General features: G+C 49.6%; 2 protein-coding genes across 6 annotated transcripts in view; both read right to left on the bottom strand.

The window, feature by feature from the left end:
* Dnai2 (dynein axonemal intermediate chain 2) overlaps window positions 1-10,169 on the bottom strand; it is a 33,943-nt gene extending 23,774 nt beyond the window's left edge. Inside the window, exons 1-4 of one of the 4 annotated variants that reach the window (XM_006970640.4) lie at window positions 9,634-10,169; window positions 3,818-4,017; window positions 1,426-1,587; window positions 370-491 (exon numbers count right to left, since the gene is read on the bottom strand). In XM_006970640.4, the coding sequence (XP_006970702.1) occupies window positions 370-491; window positions 1,426-1,587; window positions 3,818-4,000 (467 nt within the window). In that variant the 5' untranslated portion in view covers window positions 4,001-4,017; window positions 9,634-10,169. The remainder of the gene's footprint in view (window positions 1-369; window positions 492-1,425; window positions 1,588-3,817; window positions 4,018-9,633) is intronic. The other 3 variants (XM_076543676.1, XM_015993630.3, XM_042283064.2) reach the window with 3 other exon arrangements.
* Window positions 10,170-16,883: 6,714 nt separating this feature from the next.
* Ttyh2 (tweety family member 2) overlaps window positions 16,884-26,213 on the bottom strand; it is a 44,681-nt gene continuing 35,351 nt past the window's right edge. For both annotated transcript variants that reach the window (XM_006970435.4, XM_076543674.1), the window contains 2 exons: window positions 25,851-25,929; window positions 16,884-18,685 (listed from right to left, as the gene is read on the bottom strand). In XM_006970435.4, coding sequence (XP_006970497.1) covers window positions 18,611-18,685; window positions 25,851-25,929 — 154 coding nt within the window. In that variant the 3' untranslated portion in view covers window positions 16,884-18,610. The remainder of the gene's footprint in view (window positions 18,686-25,850; window positions 25,930-26,213) is intronic.

The raw sequence follows: 26,213 nt of genomic DNA, 5'->3' as shown, positions 1-26,213 counted from the left end.
GACTGGCCTAGAACTTTCAGTCCTCCTGTCTCAGTCTATTGAGTGCCAGGACTACAGGTGTGTGAAACGCCACACTGGCTTGATAGAGAGGTTTGCTGTGCGGTCAGGGTGGGAGGGACGTGAGAGCTCTCTGCCTCCTACTCAATTTCGCTAAGAGCAATGACTTTTTAAACTAGTTATTTATTGTACGTATATCAGTGTTTTCCCTGCATGTACATATGTGCCTCACATGTGTGCCTGGTGCCTGTGTAGGCCAGAGAGGGTATCAGATTCCTGTAGAGAGCCCGAGTTGGTTCCCAGCATCCTCCTATGAGCAGGTCACCTGTCACTCCAGCTCTAGGGGACCTGGCACTCTCCCTCTGAAGCTACCTGAAGACATTGATGGTCTTGGCTGACGGTGCCTCCTCGGTCACCTCCACACCGTCCTCGTCATCAAAATACTCCTCGTAGATGTCGATGGCATTGTTCTGTTTGATGCAGTGTTCCATGATCTGTGGAGACACCCGGAGATCTTAGGGGTGAAGAGAGCTCTGTTCTAGCCAAGCAGGGCTATCCTGCAGCCTGAGAAGGACAAAAAACACGGAGTGGTCCCTGCCCTTGTTCCGTGGGGGAAGCATCACCTCCAAAGAATTACAGTTGGTTCTTGGGGACACAGGCATACAAGCATGGCTCACATGGCACTTATGTCAAGGACAAACTACCCCAAAGGTCCTCCCTGTCATTTCTGATGTTCAGCAAGGTCTAGCCCAAGCCCGACACCCTTCCAGGAGCCTTCTTTGATTCCTTCAGCAGGAAATTCACTCCTTATGGAGCAAATGGGCAAGCCCATGTCTCCGACAGAGTTTCTTTTAATGGTATCTGGCAAAATCTGTCTGTCTGTCTTGGACTCTCAGAATGAATTACAGACTCTTTGGGGACAGGAGACATGTGAGATTCAGTTTGCAGTTTCTGCTGTGTCTGGCAGAGACTTAAAATTCAGTTCTGTGCATGAGTGAGCATTACTGACTGATTGACAAGCTCTTTTGGGGTACCCTTTGCCAAGGGTCTCCCTGCATCTTATTTATTTAATTACTATTATTGCATGTGTGCCTGTGTTTTTATGGGGGGATGTGCTCACCATTGCACATGTGTGGAGGTCAGAGGATACTTTACAGGAATGAGTTCTCTCCAGCTATCATGTGGGGTCCAGGGCCCCAACTCAAGTGATCAGCCTTGGTGACAAAGGCCTTTACCCACCGAGCCATCTTGCCAGCCCTCTTCTTTCATTCTTAAACCTGTCTGGCTAGAGGCCTTTATAGCCAGCAGTGAGGTCCCCCTTCCCTGGCTGGAAGGCCACAGAAGCCTACTTGGGGCTCGGCACAGCCTGGGCACCGTCCAAGCTGCGGGAACTGGTGTCGAACAGCTGGAGCTGGGGGGAAGCCTAACCGAGCCCAGCTGCATGACGGCATTGATGTAGTTCTCATCTTTCTCCACTTTCTTCCGGAAGCGGATGGTCTGCTCCAGCTCCTGGGGGTTCACATCCTTGGGCCAGCCCCCCTCGACATGGTTGACCCCGCAGCTCTCCATCTCAAATCGCTCTGTGTTGGCCTAAACAGAGAACCACAGATGGGATGTCACAGGTCTAAGCATTCAGCCACTTCTGCAAACTCAGATCCTGGGGGCCCAGGACCCCGAGCTCTTAAGGGGATACTGAGGAAGGGGTGCCCTGACCAAAGCCACCAAGTGAGGCCCTCTCTGGTCCTCAGGTGACAAGTGGCCTCAGCAGCACTACCTTTGCAGGGGGCAATGGAGGTCATGGAAAACCCAGTTCCATCTTCATCTTTTTTTTCCCCCCTGAGACAGGATTTCTCTGTGTAGCTTTGGAGCCTGGCCTGGAACTTGCTCTGTAGGACAAGCTGGCCTTGAACTCACAGAGATCTGCCTGTCTCTGCCTCCTGAGTGCTGGGACTAAAAATATGTGCCACCACTACCACCCAGCCCATCTTTATCTTGAATAGGCTCGGGAGCACATCCACTCATCCTGGGATATATAGTAACAGTGATTGGTCCTCTATCCTTTAGCTTCAGAGAGTGCAGATCAACAGCAACTAAGAATGTGGGCTTGCCTGGTGCATTCTGTGGAGCTGGCAGGACAGTTTTCCCAGCTAAAGTTGCCTTCATTCATTCATTCATTTTATATTTGAGACAGGGTCTCATGTAGCCCAGGTGGGCCTCACACTTACTATGTAGCTTGAGTATGACTTTGAACTTTTGATCCTCCTGCCTCTGTTTCCAGGGTGCTGGATTACAAGCATGTACTGCCACACTTGGTTTTATTTTTATTTTATTTTTGAGACAGGGTCTCACTATGTAACCCTAGCTGGCCTGGAACTCGCTATGTGTCGGTCAAGTTGGCCTTGGACTCAGAATCGCCTGCCTCTGCCTTCTGAGTGCTGAGATTAAAGACATGCATCACCACGCCTGGCTTACACTTGACTTTATATATTTGGGATGGAACTCAGGGCTCTCTACGTATGTTAGGCAAGAACTTTACCAAGTGAGCTACATCTCTGGAAAGTGTGGTGCAGCCATCACCTCTCTGTAGTTCCAAAGCTTTTCACTATCTTTCGGGGAAGGAATCCCCATGCCCATGAACTGTTTGCTCCATCTCCTTTCCTTTAAGCCGGCTCTCCTAGAGTGAGATGCTCTGAAGCGCAGGGCTACAACTGTAAAGCCCTGAGGGGTGTGCTGTGCCAAGAGCACCATCATCCTGGGTCCAGAAGCAGTAATTAGGTTGAAAAAGCAGGAAGCTCATTCATGTGAGTCACCAAGGTCACTCATGCCCACAAGATGGTGAAGGTGTTTGGGCCAAATCAAGTGATACTTTCACTGATTGACCCTGGGCAGGATGAGATGGGTTAGCTCATTCCGCATGATTCTCAGTGTGGCTGACAGAATCGGAGTTTGATCCCTCACTTCACAGGGACACAGTGGGAATTTTCTAGGTAACACTTCCTTTTTCTCAAGCCCCTCTGGGTAGTTCTCTCAGAAGGGTCAAATGCCCAGAATGACTCCAGTGACACTTCTGAGACCTCAGAAGCATTGGGAGGAACATTTCTGGACAGAGGAAATAGGTGTAATCTTTAAAAATCAGACATGTGGCCGGGCCGGTGGTGGCCCACGCCTTTAATCTCAGCACTCAGGGAGGCAGAGGCAGGTGGATTTCTGTGAGTTCAAGGCCAGCCTGGTCTACAGAGTGAGTTCTAGGATAGCCAAGGCTAATACATAGAGAAACTCTGTCTCAAAAAACAAACAAACAAAATATCAGATTTGTGAGATGGAGGCAGGAGGATCAGAAACTCAAGGTCATTCTTGTCTTGGCAAGTTCAAGGCCAAGCTGGGTGTACACAACCCCTCTGCTACAGACTTAAAAAAAAAAATCACACATACAAAAAATTATCATAATGCTTTTAAGTAGATTTGCCAGCTTGCATTGCGTCACATTCACAGCCATATCTGGAGGTGACCGAGCCCTGGAATCCACCCACTCATCCTGGGAGATATCATATTAACAGTGATTAATTATCCATCCTTCAACATCACAGAGACTGTGCATCAACAGCAGTTCAGAGCGTGGGCTTGCCGTGTGCACTCCGTGGACCCACCTGCTCTGGCCCAAGAAGAGTTGGTGTTATCTACTCCTGATCCTGGCACAGGGGTGAGTCTTGGGGTTCCTCTGTCCATACACCTCCAGCACCAGCTCTCGTCCACTCTGCCTAGTTTCCAGGTAGGCCAGTTTCCCCACTGACCACCCTGGGTCTCCAGGGTAGGAACTCACCTCGTGTTCTGACATACTGGCCGAGCACTGGATGCCCGTGTCCACTGGGTTCCGCTCCACATACAGTGTGGACAGCTCAGGGTTGGGCGGGATGTCGATGTTCAGCTCCGCCTGGCGGTCTGAGAAGTTGCACTGTTTCCCAAACTCGCTGCGCTTCTTGACGTACACGTAGACGATCTCCATGGCGACGGCTACGACCGCTGCAGCAGGATAGAGGAGAGTCTGAGACTGGTGAGGGGTCCCACCCACGGGGTCCCACCCACCCAGACACCGACACCGCTCATCTCCTCAGGTCCCACTGGAGGCAGGGCCGCGTTTTGCATCTGGTTTGCAGGGAACCAGGTTAGGGAATCCTAGGGGATCTCTCCAGAAGCTACACCTGTATTTTTAAAAAAAATAATTTAGGGCCTAGAGAGATTGCTCAGTGGTTAAGAGTACTGGCTGCTCTTCCCGAGGACCCTGGGGTCCATTCCTGCCCCCACACAGCTGCTCACAAGCACCTCTGACTCCGGCCCCAGGGGACCCGACATCGCCCTCTTCTGGCCTGCCTGGGTCGTGTACACACATTGTGCACAGATACACACACAGGATGCAGGCAACCCCCAACACACACACACACACACACACACACACACACACACACACACACACACACACACACACACTCTTCTACAAATAATTCCATTCACCAGGGCACTTTGAAGGTCGAGGCAGGAGGGTAAGACTTTAGAATCATCCTAGGCTACATAGCAAGTTCAAAGGCAGTCTGAGCTACATGAGACCCTGTCTCAAAATACAAAACATAGGGCCGGGCGGTGGTAGTACACGCCTTTAATCCCAGCACTCGGGAGGCAGAGGCAGGCGGATCTTTGTGAGTTCGAGGCCAGCCTGGTCTACAGAGCGAGATCCAGGAAAGGCGCAAGGCTACACAGAGAAACCCTGTCTCGAAAAACCAAAAAAAAAAAAAAAAAAAACCAAAAAAAAAAAAAACATAGAAGCAAAACAAACAAACAAAACCAAAGCCAAAAATCTCTCCTCTGAAACCAAGTATGATGCTTCACACTTGTGCTCCCAGCCCTGGGAAGACGAAGCAGGAGTTCAAGGCCAGCCCATGCTTCAAAAGCAGCCTGTGATACATAGTAAGACCTTGTCTAAAAGGGGCCTGGAGAGATGACTCATTGGTTAAAAGTACTTGCTCCTCTTACCAGAGGACTGGAGTTTGTAACTCTAGCTCCAGGAGATCCAGGGCCACCTTCTGGCCACTGTCAGCATGTGTGTAAATGCCAATCCCTCCTTCTCCCACACTTTTCTCTCTCACACACACAGAGCTAAATACATCTTATTTGAAACAGGGTCTGTCTGGCCTGGAACTAACCATGTAGACCAAGCTGCCTTTAAACCTGGAGATTCACTGGCTTCTGTATCCTGAATACTGAGGTTAAAGGCATGAGCCACCATGCCCAGAAAAAACAAAATCTTTAAAGAAACAAAATAAACCAAGACAAAACAACAAGAATAACAATTCATCTGAGTGCCGACCGTATGCTAAGTATAAATGCCATTGTTTGGTTCTTGCCCTTGTCCTCTGAGGTGAGCAATGAAATCACCATTTCACTTGAACATTAGTACCTTTAGGTGACTTTCCTGGGGCCACATCACTGACAAGTAGCCCAGGTGGTCTGCCTGACTTCAGAGTTCTTACCCACAAAATTACACACTCTCTACTGAATCAATACACTTGCTGGGAGGCAGGAAGCAATATTGGTGACCATGACTTTGAGCTAAACCCACCACCACACTTGAGATTTGAACCACAGGGTGCACAGATTAGAGAAACCTGAATCTCTTAAGAACCCCCAGCCACACCCACAACTGTTCAAAAAGGCTCATCCTAGCCAGAGTGCCAGGTTCCCAGGCTCTACACCTCCTCTGGTGGCCGCAGAGGGAATCTCTGCCTTCTGCATTGCTCTATGTGCATCTGTGAGCCACTTTGAGAAGGGACAAAAAGCCAGGCGGCTTCTTCAACAAGCAGAACTAGACAGTCACTGATTGGTGCTCCTTAGCCACGAGAATCAAGAATTGGGGCCAGCGAGATGGCTCAGCAGGTAAAGGTGTCTGTGGCACAAGCCTCAGGACCCGGGTTCAATCCCCGGAGCCCATGGTGGAAGAGGAGGACTATCTCCAACATGTTGTTTCTGATCTCCACGTGTGCATGGTGGCTTGCACAAGCACATGCACATGCACACACTCACTCTAAATTAAAAAATAATAATAATTATAAGGAAGGCTGGTAAGACCCTGGAGTTCTGGCCCTGCCTTCACCAGCAGTGTGTCCTTGGCTGGGTCACTCAGTCTTTCCAGGGCTGACCTGCAGCTGCAAAGGGGCTGTAGAGGGGCTGGCACACAAACAGAGTGTGAGGGAAGGCCTCCTTATCAAAGTCCTGAGAATACAGAAAGACGATGCCAACCGTCCTCCACTCCGCACAAAGGGAACTTCTGACCCTGTGCATTAGGAGGCTGAGTACGGTGGCTGGTCATCTGGTCATCTGGGGCATTATACTGTGGACTCTGAACTTCAGTTTGAGCTATGTCAGACTCTGTCTGGTGCTGAAGGGATGGCTGTGTGGTTAACAGCACTCGCTGACTGCTCTACAGAGGCCTGGAGTGTGGTTCCCAGTACTTGCATATCACAATACAGACAGACAAGAGGGCAAGCACACATACATACGCATACATAAAAATCAAACTTTCAGCCTGGCAGTGGTGGCGCACGCCTTTGATCCCAGCACTCAGGAGGCAGAGCCAGGTGGATCTCCATGAGTTTGAGGCTAGCTTGGGCTATAGAGTGAGTTCCAGGAAAGGCATAAAGCTACACAGAGAAACCCTGTCTCAAAAAACAAACAAACAAACAAACAAAATTAAACTTTCCCAGAGGCTGGAGAGATGGCTCAGTGGTAAAGAGAACTGGCTGCTCTTTCAGAGGACCAGGGTTTGAGTCCCAGCACCCACATGGCAGCTCTCAACCATCTGTAACTCCAGTTCCAGGAGATCTGATGTCATGCTCTGGCCTCCGAGGGCACCAGGCACACATGCAGGCAAAACATATACATAAGATAAACATTTTAAAATCTTTAAAACAATGTTTTTAAAAATTAAAAGATCCTATCTCAAAGACACACATACAGAGGAGAGAGAAGAAAGAGAGGAGAGAGGGGAGGGGAAGGGGAGACAGACAATCAAACCTAATTATGCACTAGACATGGTGTTATGTCTATAATCTCAGCACTGAAGATGCAGAGGCAGGGGGATCACTGCAAGTTCTAGGCCAGCCTGGTCTACAGAATGTGTGTCAGGCCAGTCAAGGCTACACAGTGAGACTTAAAACACTTTTTAAAACCAGTCAACCAATCAATCAATCAATCCAACCACAAGAAGGCAGCGATGTCCTGATGCAAAGAGACACATGACCGATGAGACAGACTGAAAGCTCAGGAATAAACCTTCGTGTTTATGGTCAGCTGATCTCTGACGGACCATCAAGGGATGTAACAGGGAGGGAATGGTCTTTCAGCAGATGATGTTGGGACAACTGGATGTTCCCAAGCCAAAGATCAGAAAGCGCCATACCTCACACCATAGACAAAAATGGACTTGAAATGGGCTGTGTGGACCTAAATGTAAGAGCAGAAACTATAAGGCTCCATGACTATAAGAAGTCAGACCCATGGCTCTGCCTGGCTACTGAGTCCTGGAAACTGAGAGGCTAAGAGCTGGGCATGTCCATCTAGAAGCAGATACCAGAGTGGACGGGAACAACTGGAGCAGGGAGTGAGTGAGAAGATGGGGGTGGGGGTGGGGTTAACTCCCCAGTCTCTTGGCATCCATATATTGCTCCTTGAAGGCAGCATGACCTGCTAGGCATGGTGACACATGCCTGTAATCCCAGTACTTGGGATGTAAAGGCAGAAGAATCATGAGTTCAAGGCTAGCCTCATAGTTCAAGGCCGGATGGAGCATGAGACCCTGTCTCAAAAACAATAAAAGCATGCTTCAAACCACCCCCAATGCCAACACAAACTATACTCTTGGAGAAAGTAGTTTGGAAAGTCTCCCTTCTGCGGGTGGAGCGATGGCTCAGAGGGCAGAGGGGTGGGCAAGGCAGCAAGTCTGCATCGGGTGCCCCGCCGTCTTCATTCTGTGTGGATGAAATGGAAGCCTTGGGGAAAAGGATGAAAAGTCAATTAAATCCTCTGTCTTCCACCAATCATGAAAAGCACCCGTGCCTCCCAGACCCGGCAGCTGGATTCAGGCAATCAGGGGCTGTCTCTCTCCATCTCCAATTGCTGTGGCACAGCTGACTCCTAGGGCGACACAAGGATACTTAAGAGAATGGGAAAATTCTGGGAAGGGAGAAAAAAAAACCCAGCCTCTTCACCCCGGATCAGATTCTAAGAGCTTTGCTCTCTTCCTTGGTGTTTCCCAAGGCCAAGCCCGCATGGAGAACGGAGGCATTGTCTGGAGGCAGACAGAGGGGACATTTAAAGGCTAGCCTGGTGACAGGAAGATAGCACATTCAAGGACCCAGCAGTGCAGGCTTTTCTCACAAGCTAGCATGTGCAAAGATAAGTGACAAGGCCATCCAAGGGTGTCACAACAGTCTTTCCCCTCTTTTGGGAGACGAGTGCTGCAGGGTGGGGCTCCCCCAGGGTCTGAGCAGAGTGTCTGCAAGGGCCGTGTGTGTAGCACAGGGGACCAAGAGTAGTATTGTTGCCTAGAAGTGTCAGGGGAAGATTGCCTCTATTCTAGAGACCCAGAAGCATGAAGAACCGCAATCTCCCCCTCCACACACACTCTGCTAAATACAGACTCTAGAACCTCACACATAGCGGTGCTCTACCACCTTGCTACACCCAGCCCCCACAAATCTCAAACCCAGAGCCACAAGGAACCTCCATAACCCTGTCCAAGCACCAAAACATGTGACCACTTCCTGTATCCTGGTGGGTCATATGAGGATGATGAGCAAAGTCATTCCTAGAGAGAACCCTTGTGGTTTAACAGAAAGCATGGCACTCAGCTGGGAGGGAAGCCCTGGGAATGGCAGGAAGCAGGGGTGTCAATGCCGGAAAGAGGCCAGGAGGAGGGCCAGCCAGCCTTTGTCCCTGGGGGCAGCTCATCTGTGTGCCTGGAACTGAGGAGCCTTGCTTGAGGGAGGAACTCAGAGGGAGGGTTCCTTGCATCCTTCCCATGGCTTTGAGAACCTTCTGGACTAGGTTAGTGTTTCAGGATCCTAATGGGCATGGTAAGACCAGCTCTCAAACCGAGGGGCAAACAAAAGGATGCATTTACATACAGCGTCTGTACCCAGATCACAGTACTCTTGTGATCTCCCACAATTACTCCCCCCACCTCACTTTTCTTAAATTGGCTTTATTTTTAAATGTAAACATGTGTGGTGTGTGTGGGTATGTCTGCATGTGGGTATGTGCACACAAGTGCAGTGAGGTGGAGACCAGAAGCGTCAGATGCCCTGGAGCTGGAGTTACAGCGGCTGTGAGTCACCTGAACCAAACTCTGGTCTTCTGCAAGGGCAGTGCTCCCTATTAACTGCTGAGCCGTCCCTCCATTCTTAGTCCAGATGGCCTGGAACCTAATGAGTAGTCTAGGCTGGCCTCGGACTCTCGGCAATCCTCCTGCATCTGCCTCCCGAGTGCAGGGATCATAGGCGTGTGCCCTTCCCTCTCCCACTCCCTTCTCTTAATTGAAAGCTCTCTTAACAGCCCCATCCTCCCCGGGGGAACGTTTGCTTCAGTCACCTGAAAGCCCGAAAGAAGTCCCGCCCACTTCGGGACACGGTCAGGGTCAGAGCCTGGTGGGGTAGTGATGCAGAAGGCAAGGTGCTTGGGGGTTGTAGAGGTCCTAGAACTTGGAGAATATTCCGGGCAGCGAGGATTGATGCGGCCGGAAGAGCGCTAGGGAGCGCTGGTCCTGATTCCAGCACCCAATTCTCCTAGAAGGAATCTCCTAGGTTTCTTGCACTGTTAGTGATTATTACCCTCTGGGGCTCTTTCCTCCTCTCGTCAGGTTTCCTTTCAGGCTTGGACGTCCTCCTGGGCTCCAGTCCCTTATTTGGGCTCAGTTTCTCCTGCTACACTGCGCCCGGGAAGCGCCCAAGACACGTCCCGGCTCCAGCGCAGCTCAAACGGCTGGGAGCTGTGGAGTTTACCGGTTGCCTAGCAACCCCAGCCGGGCCGAGACACGGACGGTTCGAAAGGCGATCTGGAGCACGTGACATAGGTCCCCCTGGTCGGAAGCAAAGCCCTTCTTCTTTCCTCCCTTTTCTGGAGGAGGTCTACGGAAGAGGTGGAGGAAAGTTAGCCAACTTTTAAATGCAGCTAGTGGTCATAAGGGCTTGGCCAAAACGCTTACCCAAGGCTGCACCCGGCGAAGTCCCTTGAAAACGCAAGCAAAGCGACCAGTGCGTGGGAAGGCCTGCGCCTGGGTTAGTGAAAGCCTGCTCTGTTCAGTTCTGATCTTGTCTGATTTGTCACTGTTTGCTGCAATGACCCCGTCTGTTCTGCTGCCATATCCCCTGCACCCCCACCCTTCTGAATACATCCCCAGAATGGAAATTCCTTGAGGGTCAGGCTGAATGCATGCATGGCTTAGCTGTGTAGTTGGCACATTGTAAACACGGTTTCATTGCATGAATGAAAGAGCTGATGGATGATGAATGACACAGCGAGAGACGTTTTTCTCATGAGCTCAAGGCAATGAAGTGAGAAAATACAGGAAGGATTAGAAAACCATACCAAGGGCTGGCAAGATGGCTAAGTGAGCAACAGGCACTCGCCTCCCAAACCCGACAAAGTGAGGTCAAACCCTAGAACCCACGTCAAAGTGGAAAAAGAACGGATTCCACAAAGTTGTCCTCTGACCTCCTACACCTGCCTGGTGCACACCCACAGTAATAATAAGTCAGTAATTAAAAAATTAAAGAAGGGAAGTTTAGTCCTATATGTAGGACTGATGAGATGCTCAGTGGGGAAAAGGGATTGTCACCACTTCTGATGACCTGGGTTTGAGCCCCTGGACACACATGTGAAGGGGAGAACTGACTTCCCAACTGTCCTCTGACCTCCATACTTGTGCTATGTATGGCACATGAACACACGCACGCACACACACACACACACACACACACACACACACACACACACACACTGTGATTTTTAAAGAGAAAGAAAACTAGAGAATCCCAGACAGCTTCCCAGAAGACCCTAAGAGCATTTGGAGCTGGAGATCCTATATTGTTCATTTATTTATCACGTTATTTTTAGCAAGTTGTATCGTCCCCCCATGGCTTAAATGAGATTGGTCCCCACAGGCTCATAGATATGCACGCTTAGTCCGAAGTTGGGCAAGCTGTCTGGAAAAGATTAGGGGGTGTGGCCTTGTTGGAGGTGTGTCACTGGGGGTGGGGGGTGGGAGGTGGGCCTGGAGGTTTCAAAAGCCCACACCAGGCCCAGTGTCTCTCCCTTCCTGCTGCCTATGGATCAGAATGTAGTTGCTCTCAGCTACTTCTCCAGGATCATACCTGTCTGCATGCAACCATGTCTCCTGCTGTGATGATTATGGACTAACCCTCTGAAATTATATAAGCAAATCCCCAATTAAAAGCTTTCTTTTATAAGAGTTGCCTTGGTCATGGTGTCTTTTCGCAGCAATCCAACAGCGGCTTAAGACATTCCTTCAGTATTGGGATCGAACCGTTCCTTGCATCTGATAGGCTGGAGCCCTACCACTGAACTGCATCCCCAGCCTTAGTTTCCATTTCTGGGACTAAACTTTCTACATCTTCACAGTAGGAGAACAGTGACAGTTCTTCAGGGTAATGGGAAGATCAGACACAGAGCGTCCAGCCCACATTGCGGCCCGGCCAGCACATGCTTGCTGCTACAGGCTACAGAGAATGAGGTGAACCTGAGGCCAGGCGTGGGCACTGGAGATTTGGATGAAGCCAGGCAAAGCATGAGTCACCAAGATGTGGGATATGGAGTTGGAACTGGGCCCTAGAAAGTGGTTTTGAGTTGCAGGGGAAGGACTCCGGGAGTGGGGGTGGGGCAAGTCCGAACCAGAGGAGTAAGCTGATCGCTTCCAGGATGGAGCAACGTGGCTGGCTGGGATTGCAAGCTGGGGCCTCTCTGACGACTGTGGGCAGGGAAGCGGGGGTGGGGTGCAGATAAGAAAAGGGGGAGGGGGAATTTGGAGAGGAAATGGCAGTCATTTTTATTATGACAATGATTTTGTTCCTGGCTCCCCATCCCACACCACCCTACCCTACCCTACCCTCACTCAGACCTGTGTAAAGCCAACCAACACTGGAAAGGGTTACCTCGCTCGCTGGCTCCCCCTCTTCCTCACTTGCTCTTAGCTCTTAAGCTCTTGGCAGGGTCCAGTTCAGTCACCATGGGAGGCCAGCATGAGGTCATATAATTAGGAGTATTCATAACGTCCTGGTTTTTCTTTTCTTTTCTTTTCTTTTTTTTTCTCAGCTTCTCAGATTTCCACCCAATCACAGTGAAACTGGCCACAGAAGTTCCTGCTTAGATCAGCCCCTGCCCTGGAAAGTCAGGTGGGTCCCTAGTCCATAACACCACTGGCTTTCTCCACCCCCGCCAACCCAAGCCCGTTTTCATTTTTTTAGGACAGGGTCTCATGTAACTCAGGCTGGCTTTGAACTTCTGATCCTCCTGCCTCTGCCTCCTAAGTATTATAAGTACAAGCTCCACCACACCAGGCCTTAGAACTCTTCTACAGAAAGATTAGTTAGTGATTTTTTTTATGAGTGTACATTAATAGTACAGGATAAGGCTTTCATTATACATACATATATGCACATATGTATAAAATGTGCTTTGATGTGATCTATTCCCCAATACCTTCTGCTTTCATCTTTGTTGTTGTTGTTTTGTTTCCTGTTTTTCTAATTTTAAAATTGAGTGGAAACATAATAGCTATGCTTTTGAGCTGGAAGCAAGAGAATCAGAAGTTCAAGATCAACCTTACATACTAAGTTTGAGGCCAGCCTGGGCTATATGAAACAGTATCAAAACAAACAACAAACAAAACTAGATCAAGTTGGGTGCCTTTTGATCCCAGCACTCCTGATGTGGAAGCAGACAGGTTTCTGCTTTCCAGGCTAGCCTGGTCTACATGGTGAGTTCCAGGTTAGCCAGGACTATATAGTGAAACCTCATCTCAAAGCAAAACCACCAAACAAAACACATAAAACACACACACACACACACACACACTGAACTAAAACAGGAAGCTCAAGATCATGGGAGTTTTGCCCACAAACCCATAGCTAAGCAATTTGAGCTGGTTCTGTTACATGATCATTTGTAAACTCCTTCCCAGGACCGTGACCTTGACTTCCCAGACACCTCTGCTACCCTTGAACTCAGAGAGAGTAAGGGGATATCAGATGTTTAGGCTTTGTGGGTTAGGAGGCACAAACCAAAGTTCTCATGGGGGCTGGTAAGGACAGTTCTGATGGGGAATGTCTTTCTGAACGCTGAGAATATGTGTTGCTCTGACTGGTTGATAAATAAAGCCCTTTGGCCTATGGCAAGGCAGCTTAGAGGCAAGCGGGAAATTCAAAGAGAGAGAGACAGGAAGAAGGCGGGGAGAGACGCCAACAAGATGCCCATGTAATGGGACGCAGGTAAAGCCACGGAACATGTGGCGATATGTAGATTAATAGTTATGGGCTAATTTAAGATATAAGAGCTAGCTAGCAAAAGACTTGAGCCATGGCCATGCAGTTTTAATTAATATATAAGCCTCTGTGTGTTTACTTGGGGGACACAATGGGAGAGATTTGTGGACACAGGAAATCTTCCAACTACACAGTTCTTCTTATCTGAGTGTATTGGGCAGTGAACATGGCTGGCCTCTTGAGCACTGTATGGAGATAAGAGGTAGTGCTGAATCGGGAGTGTAGCCCAGTGGTAGAGCAGTCACCTGGCATGAGCAAGGCCCTGGGTTCAATCTGAAGCACTGGGGGCCTGTGGGAGTAGAGCAAAGCATCAGGGTATTACATCTGTTCCCAAGGAAGCCTGTGCTCACTGAGGGCCTCTATGGAGTCCTACTTTTCCCCAGGGAGCAGGCTAAATAACAGTCCTTTTCCCACAGCTGGCTCCGGGCCTGCAGTCATGTCACAGCCAGATGACAGTCAGATGAGCCCAGCAGTGGGCAGTGACACAGTGACCTCTCAACACCACACCACTTTCCCTTGATGTGCAGCCAGCGTGTGGTTCTTCCTCAGAAAAGAGAGGTGACACAGTGCTGACCTGCTCACCCCTGCAGGGGCTTGCGGACTCAGAGTCACCTTCCTATTTTTTTTTTTTTTAAATAAAAGAACTAGAGTTTTGAGTTTATTTTATTTACGTGTATGGGTGTACTGATTGCATTTCTGTTTGTGCACTATGTGCATGCAGTGCCCACGGAGGCCAGAAGAGGGCGTTGGACCTCCTGGAACTGGAGTTACAAGACAGTTGTGATCTACCTTGTAGGTGATGGGACTTGAACCCAGGTCTTCTGGAAGAGCAGCCAGTGCTCTTAACCTTGGAGCCATCTCTCCAATCCTGACCTTCCTACTTCTTATAGGCCTTCTGCTACTCAAGTTTCATCTAGTTTTCAGAGACCATAAAAGCCCCCACAGCCCACGTCACCTGGGTGCTGAGCCAGTTTTCTCCAAAAATCAAAGTGGTTATGGGAGTTCCCACACTGTTCTTACTCATCTCCCCAAGGCTGTGGGTTCCCTAGGGTAAGCGGAGCACAGGAAAAGCCACAAGACCATGTGACCTCCTGAGCTGCTGAGGTCATCCGCACATGACTCTCAGCTTCTCCCCTCAAGCACTCCCAAAGGTTACAGTAACTTACCCAGGAGTTCCGTTATGTTCCAGGGAGTTCTGAAAGCTCAGCTACACATGGGTATGAGCAGCTACTTGGCCTGTGGGGTAGCACCAGAGCCTAGCTAGAAGGGTGGGTGGGGTGGGGTGGGGTGGCTGCCCCAGAGACACTGTGTTCAGGCATCCCTGCCCCAAGAAGCAACCTATGGCGGTGAGGTGCTCAGGAGCACAGCACAGACCCATGAACTGCGAGTGGAGGAACACAGTCTGGGTAACTCCTGCCTGACCACTGCCCCATCCCATGGCCGCCCAGAGGCACCCAGCACAGGGTCCAGGCTCCGCGTGAGACACCCTGGTTCTGTCCTTAGTCCAACCAGGTCCTTACCCTTGATGCGCCTGTTCAAACAATGGTTTTATAGATTTATTCTGAGGGTTAATGAAAACTTAATATCAATACCAGAGAGAACTGCTGGCTCCTGGTGAGCACTTACTAAAGGCTGCTTACTGTTAGCGGCCCGGTGAGCAGTGGACGGCCTTCAGAGAGACCCTTGGAGAAAGCCCAGAGTAGAAATGAGGCCTAGCCCTGGTTCTGTAGGAGGAGCTACAGGCGGAGGTTAAGGAGATGGCTCCCTGGATAAGAGCTTTGCTGTGCAAGTATGAGGACCTGAGTTCAAATCCCCAGCACTCACCTAAAAAGCTGGATGTGACTAGGTACATGCCTGTAACCTCAGTCCTGCAGTGGGGGAGACAGGAGGATTTCTGGCTGCCAGTCTAGTGAGAGACCCCGTCTCAAGGGAATAAGATGGGGGGCAGGGGCGTGGTAGAGCAGAAGAGCCAATGTCCTTTGTCCTCTGGCCTATGTGTGTAACACACACACACACACACACACACACACACCACACACACACACACACAAAACACAACACATACATACACACACACAACACCACCCCCCCACACACATACACAACACCACACACATACACACACACACACCACACAAAACACAACACATACATACACACACACAACACCCCCCCCCACATACACAACACCACACACACACACACACACACACACACACACACACACACACACACACACACAAGTAATCCCACACACATACACCATCATCACCACTACCATCACCACCACCACCACCACCAAATAAACAAAAAACAAGAACAAAACAGAACAAAAAAATAGGTAAAGGCCACAGGCACCCGTGACTTTAGATATTCACTCATAGCCCCCCTCTTTTTCTTAAAAAAAAAAAAAAAAAAAAAAAAGATTTTATTGTTAGGTGTGGTGGTGCATATCTTTAGTCCCATCATTTGGGAGGCAGAAGTCATCAAGGCTAACTGGTCTACAGAGTGAGTTCTGAGACAGTCAAGGCTACATAGAGAAACCCTGTCTCAAAACAAAACAAAACAAAAAATGTTTTTATGCTGAGCATAGTGGCACATAGCTTTTAGTCTCAGCAAATGGAAGGTGGAGGCAGGCAGGTCTCAATGAGTTCTAGGCCAGCCTGGTCTACACAATGAGTTCCAAGTCAACCAAGGCTTCATAATGAGACCTATGTATGAGTGTTTTCCTTCGTGTATGTGAATATGTGTGGGTGCCCATGGAGACCAGAAGAGGGCATCAGATCCTATGAAACCGGAATGACAGATGGTTGGGAGTTGTCATGTAGATGCTGGGAACGGAACCCAGGTCCTCAGCAAAGGCAACAAGTGCTCTTAACTACTGAGCCATCTCTACCACCCCAAGACTTGCTTTTTGATTTCTATTTCTGTGTATATATGTCTCTCTGTGCGTATGTCAGATATATGTGGTTATCCTGAAAGACCAGAAAGAGGGCAGTGGATCTCCTGGAGATGGAGCTACGGGAGGTTATGAACTGCTTGATGTGGGTGTTGGGAACCAAACTCAGATCCTCTGGAAGAGCAGCAAGTCCTCTTATCTGCTGAGCTGTCTATCCAGCCCCTCATAGCCCCCCCCCTCCCCGTCTCACTTCTCATTGAAACCTGATACTGCTGCTGGAGGAGTCTCTTGTACACCCTCCCTCTATGACCTCTGTGGAGGGGACGTGCACCTTCGCTAGTCCCCAAAGCTTAACAAGTAAGTGACCCAGTCAACTGCACATCTTAAGAGAAGTGGTTTATTCTTGGCTCAGGTGGGGGCGAACATGTACCAAGCAGAGGCGCATTGCCCACCTGACTCCTGTAGAACCCGGAGGCGTTTTAGTTTAACATACATGCATTAAAAAGTCCTCCAGCTGCTGTGGAGGAAACATTAGAAGCAATGCCTTGACGTTGCAGCCCAAGGTCTGCACGGGACACAGACATGGGAAAGGGGGCTCACAGTATGCACAGGTTAGTATGAAACACAGTGAGGCTGGTGCCTGGTGGCTTGGCTGGGAGTTGCCAGTGTGATGACAATGTGGCTCTTCTGATATGGAAACAGCCCTGTCACACACCATCACCCAGGCCCTACTTACATGTGCAAGACCACAGGGCTTCAGTGTGTAGTGTACTCTGGATTGGCAGGAGGCTGGAAGCACCAAATAGCCTAACCTGGTCCCTCAGCAGGCAGGAGAGGGGTCATTATTTTCTCCTAGCCAGAAAATGGCTGTTCCTCAGAATAGAGAAGGCCCCACAGCCTTCTTAGTTAACGTGTCTCTCTCTTTACAAGGCCCCACATATCCTTCTCTAGACATCTGGGACATGATGTCTCATGAATCTTTATTACACAAAAAAGGACTGCGCACAGTGGCTCAAGGCTTTAATCCCAGCATTCAGGAAGCAGAGGCAGGTGGATCTCCAAATTCGAGGCCAGCCTGGTCTACACAGAGAAACCCTGTCTCAAAACTCCCCCAAAAATCTGCTTCTGGCCCGGTGTGGTGGCACACACCTTTAATCCCAGTACTCCGGAGGCAGAGGCAGGTGGATCTCTGTGAGTTCGAGGCCAAGGCCAGTTAGGGCTGTATAATGAGACTGCAGCAGAACAAAAGCCCACAACCCACTCCCCAACCTCTCCTCCAGCTCTGTACAATGGCTTATGTGAGAGCCAAAGTATAGAAACAGGTGTGAGACCTGAGCCTGTTTGGAAGTGCCTGTGAGGGAGATGTGAGTCTTTGGATCATCAAAATGTTTCAAAATACTGGGAACAAGAGCTCAGTTGCTTTTAAAGTGTCTGTTCATACCTGAGACTGTTCCCACCTGCAGCTGAGACCTGGCTCTGGAATGGAGGTGGCTGGTGGAGGTTAGGGGCAGAGCGTGGCAGGCTTTCTCTCATGCTCCTGCCCAAGGCTGCCAGGCTGCAGTGCCCAGCTTGAGGCCACCAATCCCCTCTGGGAAGTACTCTTAATGCTATCCTTCTCCGGTCTAGGCAGAGTCTGTGTGGTCCCAGAATGTGTTTCCTGGACCATGTGTTCTAACACATCTCCAATTGTTACCTGCTAGGAACCAAGAACAGAGTAGCTAGAAGGTGTGTGGCCTGGGCTTAGGGCCACACTAACAAGAGGCAGGGGCCCGGTGGCAGGACCTTGAGAGAATAGAGCTCTTAGGCTGGTGGTCCCCTCCTCACTGCCATTTCTCATCTGCTGAGGGTGGGACTTAAGGGAGCTGAACCAGGCAGCTGGTTCTGGGACAGCAGCCAAGTCCTGGGGAGTTCTAGGATGAAGAGCTTGGCCGGAGAGGCTGGTCTAGTCACGGGCCTTGTATCCACCTGTGGTCAGGAGTCCCAACTGTGTCTCGGCAGGCACAGGCGCCTGCTGGTCCAGGAACTTTCAGTTTCTGTTACAGAAACCTAGCTGCGGTCTGCATCCGCTGAGAGCCAAGCTGGCAGGAGGAGGCAGGTGCCCTGAGAGTTGCTAGGATGGGAACTCGTAGTGTCTCAGGTGGTCATCCGCCACGGACATGTAGGTGGCCCTCATGCTGGGAGAGTACTGTGGAGGGAAGGAGAGGCAGTCAGAACAGGGCACAGCTCGCTGCTGGGTCAACCTGCCATTATACAGCCTGCCTCCCCCTCTGTTGATGCTGGTTCCACCCATGCACTCAACTAACTTTGAATCAAAGCTACTAAAAAACAAACAAACAAAGAAAGAAAGAAAAGAAAAATGCCTGTATTGAGCATGTATGCACGTTCTGGTTTTCTTCTATTGTTTCTGTTACTTGTTTATTTAGACAGGGTCTTACTTTGTAGTCCAGCATAGCCTAGAACTCCCTATGTAGCCAGGCTAGACTCCAGCTCAAAAGGGTCTTTTTTTGGTCTCAGCCTCCAGAGAGCTGGGATTATGTGTGTGTGTGTGTCACCACACCCAGAGGAAATGAAGCGCCAATCTGCAAAGTCACACTGCATTAGTTATTCTATGTAACCCGGCCGTGATCCTGAACATATCAAACAGCACATCGTTTTACACGAGAAGCCTGAGCATCCTCGGAGTTTGGTATCCTTGGGAATCCTGGAGCCAGTCCTCCGTGGACATTGAGGGAGCAACTGTATTAGCAACGGTGCTGAGAACAGAGGATGACAACCCGGCCAGGCACAGCAGCCAGACAGCGTGCCTATCACAAGGTATCATGTAGTTTGGGGGAATACCAGGGTGGCTTGAGAAGCTTCATGTCCACTGACGCTTCCCAGGTGACATCCATCGGGGCCCCAGGCTGTAGCCTCCAGCATAGCATGCACACAGAGTGCAGGGATGGCCCTTCCTCCACCCCCAGACTACCATACCGAGCTTCTTATAATGAAGGTATACATTTTTATATATTTTTTATGCTTTTTATAATTCTGGAGGCTTGAATTCAGGTTGTCATAAGGCATGCCCTTTCCTGACTGAACTTTTATCCAGTCCCTATCTCTACATTTTACCTTCCCCGTGTCTTCGGCAGAGGTCTTCTAACCTCTCCTGACCTCTCTTTTCCCACTTGAAAAACAGACTTAAAATTATTCAGCCAGACCCTTTCTATAAGAGTTCTCAAAATATCTAGGGAGTTTAAAAGTCCTGATGCTCAGGCCACACCCACCAAGTTTTTGTTGTTGTTGTTGTTGTTTGTTTTTTTCTGTATTGAGGTAGGACACAGGAAATAGAAAACCAAACTTTTTAAAGTGTCACCAACAGTTTGAAAGTGCTGCTCTGGCAGTTCCGGAATTGAAGATGCTGGGACGCATGTGTAAGCCCAGCAGACCCAGCTAGTGCTCTACTTCTGACACAGGGCTTCTCCTTCCATCTCCTGTGCCCAGAACAGAGACCCTTGACACACAACCCCAGAGTCAGCATTTCTGTCTCTTCTAAAAAAAGGTTAGATTTATTTTATGTGTAGGAATGCTTTCCATTTGCTCCACGTGTGTACCTGGCCTGCAAAGGTCAGAAGAGGGCATCAGAGCCCCTGGAACTGGAGTAACAGATGTTGTAAGCCATCATGTGGGTTCTGGGAACTGAACCTGAGACCTCTGCAAGAGCAGACAGTGCTACTTGCCACTGACCCACCTCTTTAGCTGTGAGACTCTACATCTATCCCCTTCCTTCCTTCCTTCCTTCCTTCCTTCCTTCCTTCCTTCCTTCCTTCCTTCCTTCCCTCCCTCCCTCCCTCCCTCCCTCCCTCCCTCCCTCCCTCCCTCCCTCCCTCCCTCCCTCCCTTCCTTATGGTTTTTTGAGACAGGGGTTCGGGTTTCTCTGCTTAATAGTCCTGACATTTACTTTGTAGACCAGGCTAGCCTCAGACTCGCAGAGATCCTCCTGCCTCTGCCTTCCGAGTGCTGGGATTAAAGGTGTGTACCACCACCGCCGCTGGGCCAAAGATTCTGCATTTATTTTATTATTATTATTATTATTATTATTATTATTATTATTTGTTTTATGTTGTTTTGTTTTTTAGACAGGGTTTCTCTGTGTATTTTGGTGGCTGTCCTGTAGACCAGGCTGGCCTTGAACTCACAGAGATCCACCTGACTCTGCCTCCCGAGTGCTGGGATTAAAGGCGTGCGCCACCACTGCCTGGCCGAGTGTGCATTTCTTAACAAGCTCATTACAGCTGCTGGTCTGTTGACCATAGGAACAGAGACATTTCTGAGGTCTAGGTCACACACAGCAGCAAGCATGTCACTTGGGATAGGATGAGGAGGAGAAAGGGGCACGAAGCCCTTCAGGTAGCCCAGTGCATCTCTATGAGGTGATCTTGTCTCTCAGATACACGTACAATATCTAATGATGGTCCAGTTGTCATAGCTGGGGCAGGATTGGGGATGGGATACTCTGGACATCTCTAAAGCAGAAGCCAGATAAGCATCCCACAATGCACAGGTCAGCTACAACACACCAGACCATCCTGTCCATCAGAGCATTAGGACTGCTGAGCCAGGCAGCCTGAGAGCAGTGGTTCTCCACTTTGGCTCCCAGGCCAGCAGCATCATCTTTGCCTGGGAACAGCCTAGACATGTAAATCCCTGGGTCCCACCTTAGATTCCACAAGCCCTTTAAAAGTTTCCAGTGTGCACACAAGCATGAGACCCTCCCCCTGAAAGCAATGCTCCCCAAACTTGCCTGTTAAGTGTATGAGACTTCAATCTCCCAGGCCACTTTTCTGGGAGGGTCTGTTTCTGAGTCTGAGGAGAACCCCCGTGCTGCTATTATTACAGGAAAATGACAAGGGGTCACTGCTTTGCACTGGGAATCGAACCTGAGTCCTGCACTGGGCCAGACTGAAATTCAATATGGAGTCACTCATGCTAAAGTACCGCACGAGTGAGGTTTCCCCAAAATGGGTCGGTTTCAAGCAGCGTGATCATGAGGTTCCCTCTGCTTTAATCCTTACCCAATGATAAGGATTACAAGGATCTCTTTTACAAGACAGGACTTTGAAAAGACCAATCAGAATTTTGTCCCTTGTTTCTGCTTTCCTTGGTCCTTTGCTGTCTGTTAAACCCATCTCTCAGGGCTGGGGTATAGCTTGGTGGTAGACGGACAGAGCATGTGTGAGGTCCTGAGTCCTAGTCCTCAGCATCCAAACAAACCCAAAATAAAACTTTTCTATCCCTTTCAGGGCTTACATCAATACTGCCGTTTTATGGGATGGGAGAGTTTAGAATTGAAGATAAAGCCAGAGAAGATCTTGAACTCAGGAATTTTTACAATCACTCTGGGTTATTTTTGTTGGGGTCTAAGAAGCGGTCTGGAAACACAAGAGAGATTCCCTGAAGACAGAGCTATGGGGAAGACACTCTCCTTTGGTGGCCTTGCTTCTTCTCACTCACCCCCTAACTCTGGTGACTTTTTTGGAGGGAGGAGGAGGAGGAACAGGCGGGACCCTATCCACCTCACAGCTTATGCTTAGAGTTCAGACAGCACATAGGGGTGAAGGGTGGCCAGCTGTGCTGTCTGCCCTGAGGCAGATGCCCACACCCTCATCCTGCCTGTTTACATGGTCAACAGCATCAGTACCCGTCTCTAGAAGTCCCTAGCAGGGGCAGAGGGTGGGAATCTTCCCCCGGAGCTGGCTGAGATGGGGCAGCTGGTAATCACCTTTGCCAAGGCCGTGAGGGCTGTCTTGTCCTCCAGCCTTGTAAATAAGGTCAGCTATTGTTTACCTCAGCTAAGGACATGGAGAGTGGCCTGACTGTCTCAAACAGAAGGTAACCTAAAAATCACTTTTATTCACCATCACAGTATAGTGATTAATTCCTTTTTCACAGTGGCAGATTTTCCCAAATCATGTTTGGCTTAGATTAATAATAAAGTCAGTCTGTGTCCCTGGGGCCTGGCAGCTGGAAGGAGATAGAAAGATCTAGAAAGCTGACTAGCAGAAGGCAGGGCGGGATTTTAAAGGTGCCTCTAAGTCACTACTACATGGGAGTGGCATGTCTGTGAAGCCCACACTTGGGGGTAGGGAGCATCAGAAGGGCAAGATCAGTCTCAGCTACACAGGGAGCCATGAGTTAAGAGGTCAGCCTGGGCTACATAGGGAGCCATGAGTTAAGTGGTCAGCCTCGGCTACATGAGACCCTGCTTAAAATAATAATAATAATAATAATAATAATAATAATAATAATAATAATAATAATAATGAGGAGGAGGAGGAGGAGGAGGAGGCTGGAGAGATGGCTCAGAGATTAAGAGCACCTGCTGCTCTTCTAGAGGACTGGAGTTCAATTTCCCAGCATCAATCTCAGGGAGTTTGTAACTCCAGTTCCAAGGGATACGACTCCTTCTTCTGTCCTCCCTGAGCGCGTGCGTGCACACACACACACACACGCACACACAAATAAAATTACAGTAATGAAGAAAGTAAGTAAGGTTTTCAGGGGGAAACACAGAAGTGGAGTTATGGGAAGGAAAAGCAGGATTTGTTGTGGCGGGCTTTGCCCGGGGCAGGCCGGGAGTGCTGCTAACTGCCCATCTGTGCACTCCCTGGCTTCCCAGGGCCGAGGTCCACTTCACTGGTCCCTGGTATTCAGTACTTCTACCTTATCAGTCCATGGTCCCCCTGAAACTACCTGGATGGGCAGGTGGAATGCCTCCATGGGGGAGACTCTGGACAAGAAGTCTACCACTCTCCTCAGGGACTTCTGCCCAGGCCTTTTCTTTCTTTTTATTTTCTTTTTTCTCTTTGGTTTTTCAAGACAGGGTTTCCCTGTGTAGTTTTGGTGCCTGTCCTGGATCTCACTCTGTAGACCAGGCTGGCCTCAAACTCACAGAGAGAGATCCGCCTGGCTCTGCTGGGATTAAAGGCGTGTGCTACCACCGCCCAGCATCCTAGGCCTTTTCTTATAAATGCCACACCTCTATGGAGAAGTTTAAAAAAAAAAATCCAGCCTGCTGTCCTATGGCATTTACTATCACTTTTACAATGACCCATCCCCCTATGCCCAGGCATGTGCCATCAGCATCCCTATTCTACACACAGGAGAACCGAGGTACAGAGAGGCAGAGGCCATGCCCCAGGTGACAGAGGCCATAAGATAGCAGCTGGGATTTGAACCAGGCACCTGGGCACCAGAGTCCACACGGTTCCCACCTGCAGCTCTCTGCCGTAGCAATAATCCAGGGCTCCGTGGATGCTACTCTGGGAATAGACAGCATAGTGTTTTCTCCACTTGCCCATTTACCCAGCACATCCTGGGCCCCCACCCTGGTACTGCTTCTTGGTTGGAAGTGGTAGAGAAGGCGAGAGGCACAGACCTCATGTGGGCACGGCTCTGGGGGCGTCCGAGTGTTTGCTGGGGTGACTGGCAGCAGTTGTCCTGGGTAGGCCACCGCATCACCACTCTGACCGACTACAGTCAGGCCCCAGGAGTAAGGGAAACACAAACTATGAAGAAATGGGCTGGGGCTGCAGCTCAGGGGCTTAGCAACAACGGACCACTTACTCGAGAGGCCCTGGCTCCACCCTAGACCAAAGCCTCAAGGAATCTCTTAAACTCTCCCTGGTCCAAAAAGGAAAGGAGAAGACGGTAGAACAGGGCTCTAGTCTCAGCACCTGGGAGGTGGAGGCAGGAGGATCAGGAGTTCAAGGTCATCTTCAACCACTGTGAGACCGGAAAGGAAGGGGAAGTGTGCCTGTTACTTTTCTGTCAATTTGACTCACGCTGGAGTCATCTGAAAAGAGGGAAGCTCAGCTGAGAAAATGCCTCCATCCGACTGGCCTGTGGACACGTCTGGGGGGGCATTTGGTTGATTGGCAAGTGCCACCTGAGGGCTCAGCCTACTGACTGTGGCCCCACTTCAGGGCAGGTGGTCCTGGGTTCTATAAGAAAGCAGCTGAGCAAGCCATGAGGGGCAAGCCTGGGAGCAGAGTTCCTCCATGGCCTCTTCATCAGCTCCTGCGTGAGTTCCCTCAATGATGGACTAGGATGAGGACATGTAAGCCGAATAACCCTTTCCTTTCCAGTTGCCTTTGGTTCATGGTGTTTATCACAGCAGTAGGAAGCAAAACTAGGACAGACAGGAAAGACAGAAAGATGGACAGGAAAGAGACCCTCTTTTCCTCCTGCATTTATCTTTTTTAGGAAAAATACTGTAAGTGACTCTTCTCCTCGGGATCAAACCCAGGGCACCTGACATACTAAGCAAGTGCTCTACCACTGACTTAACTCAGCTTTAACCTTTTTAAAAGGTGGAAGAGGGGCTGGAGAGATGGCTCAGTGGTTAGGAGCACTGGCTGCTCTTCCAGAGGACCCAGGTTCAATTCTCAGCACCCACATGGTGTTTTAATACCACCTGTGACTCCAGCCTCTGGGGATCTGATGGACTCTCCTGGCCCCCACAGGTACTAGGCATGTACACGGGGCACAGACATATGCAAAAGCCCAAGCACATCAAATAAATAAATATGTAAGTAAATAAACAAAGTAAGTAAACAAGTAAATAAACAAATAAATAAAAGCAGAAACAATTTCCTTCTGGTCTTACAATGCAAGAATAATGTTTTTTTTTTTGTTTTTGTTTTTGTTTTGGAAGTAGGATCTCCTACATTTCAGGATGGTCTTGAACTTGTTCTGTGTGAGCTTGAACTTCTTGAACCATCACACCTAGTTTTACAAGGTGCTGGATTTGAACCGAAGACTTCATGCATGCTAGGCAGGGACTCTATCAAACTGATCCTAGCCCTAGGAGCAGTTTCTTGAGGGCTGTGTAAAGGCCATTATCACAGAAGACACCCCTCCCCAGTGACAGCTTGGGTGCCTAGCTCCAAGTTGGAGCTCCCTGACTGTCATGTGATATGAGAAATTTGCTTTTCCCTCTGAGTAAAAACAATGACCAACCAAGCATGGCTACCCTAACTACCAGGTGGATTTACGATAGGCCAGTGTAACAAATGCTGTCGCTGGTCCTCTTGACTGAAGACAGAGGCCATTTATCTTGAGGACAGTTGTGCAATGGGCCATACCCAGGAGGCCATCTAACAGGGTGAGATTGCCTTGTGTCTTTATGGTCTGGGCAGCTGATGGCCCATGACATGTGTGGCAGTCTGCTTTAATGCCTGTTTGATAGAAAAGCTGTTGCCTTCTTTTCTATCTCTGTGGGGATCACAAACTGGGTTGACAGGTTTTATCTTTGATTATGTCCCTGACAGGGACCAGGGCAGTGACTTTGCCACAGAAGGAATACTTACTGTGGGTGGAGGGGAACCTCTCCCGATGAGTGGCACGTTCTCGTATCGTGGGTTCCCACCGAAGAGTATGGCCTGGTTCCTGCGGGAAGAGAGGCGAGATCGGGTGTGTGTGCAGGAACTTGTGCTCATGGGAGGCGAGGGTGGTGGTGGCGGCAGGTGGAAGTAGATATGATGGAGGGTTGTGGGTGGGCCAGGAGGTAGAGGGGAGTGTGGTGGCTCACACCTGTAATCCCAGTACTCCAGGGAGAGGGAGCACAGCTTAAGCTGCTGTATGACACTGCCTCAAAAATAAAAAAGGTAAATAAAAGGAAAGAACACTCGAGAGCAGTGGTCCTCAACCTTCCTAATGCTGCGACCCTGTAA

The sequence above is a fragment of the Peromyscus maniculatus genome, chromosome 8 (genome assembly GCF_049852395.1).
Source record: "Peromyscus maniculatus bairdii isolate BWxNUB_F1_BW_parent chromosome 8, HU_Pman_BW_mat_3.1, whole genome shotgun sequence".
Classification (NCBI taxonomy): Eukaryota; Metazoa; Chordata; class Mammalia; order Rodentia; family Cricetidae; genus Peromyscus; species Peromyscus maniculatus.
The sequence above is the reverse complement of the archived record's forward strand: the minus strand, read 5'-3'. Positions and strand labels throughout refer to the sequence as shown.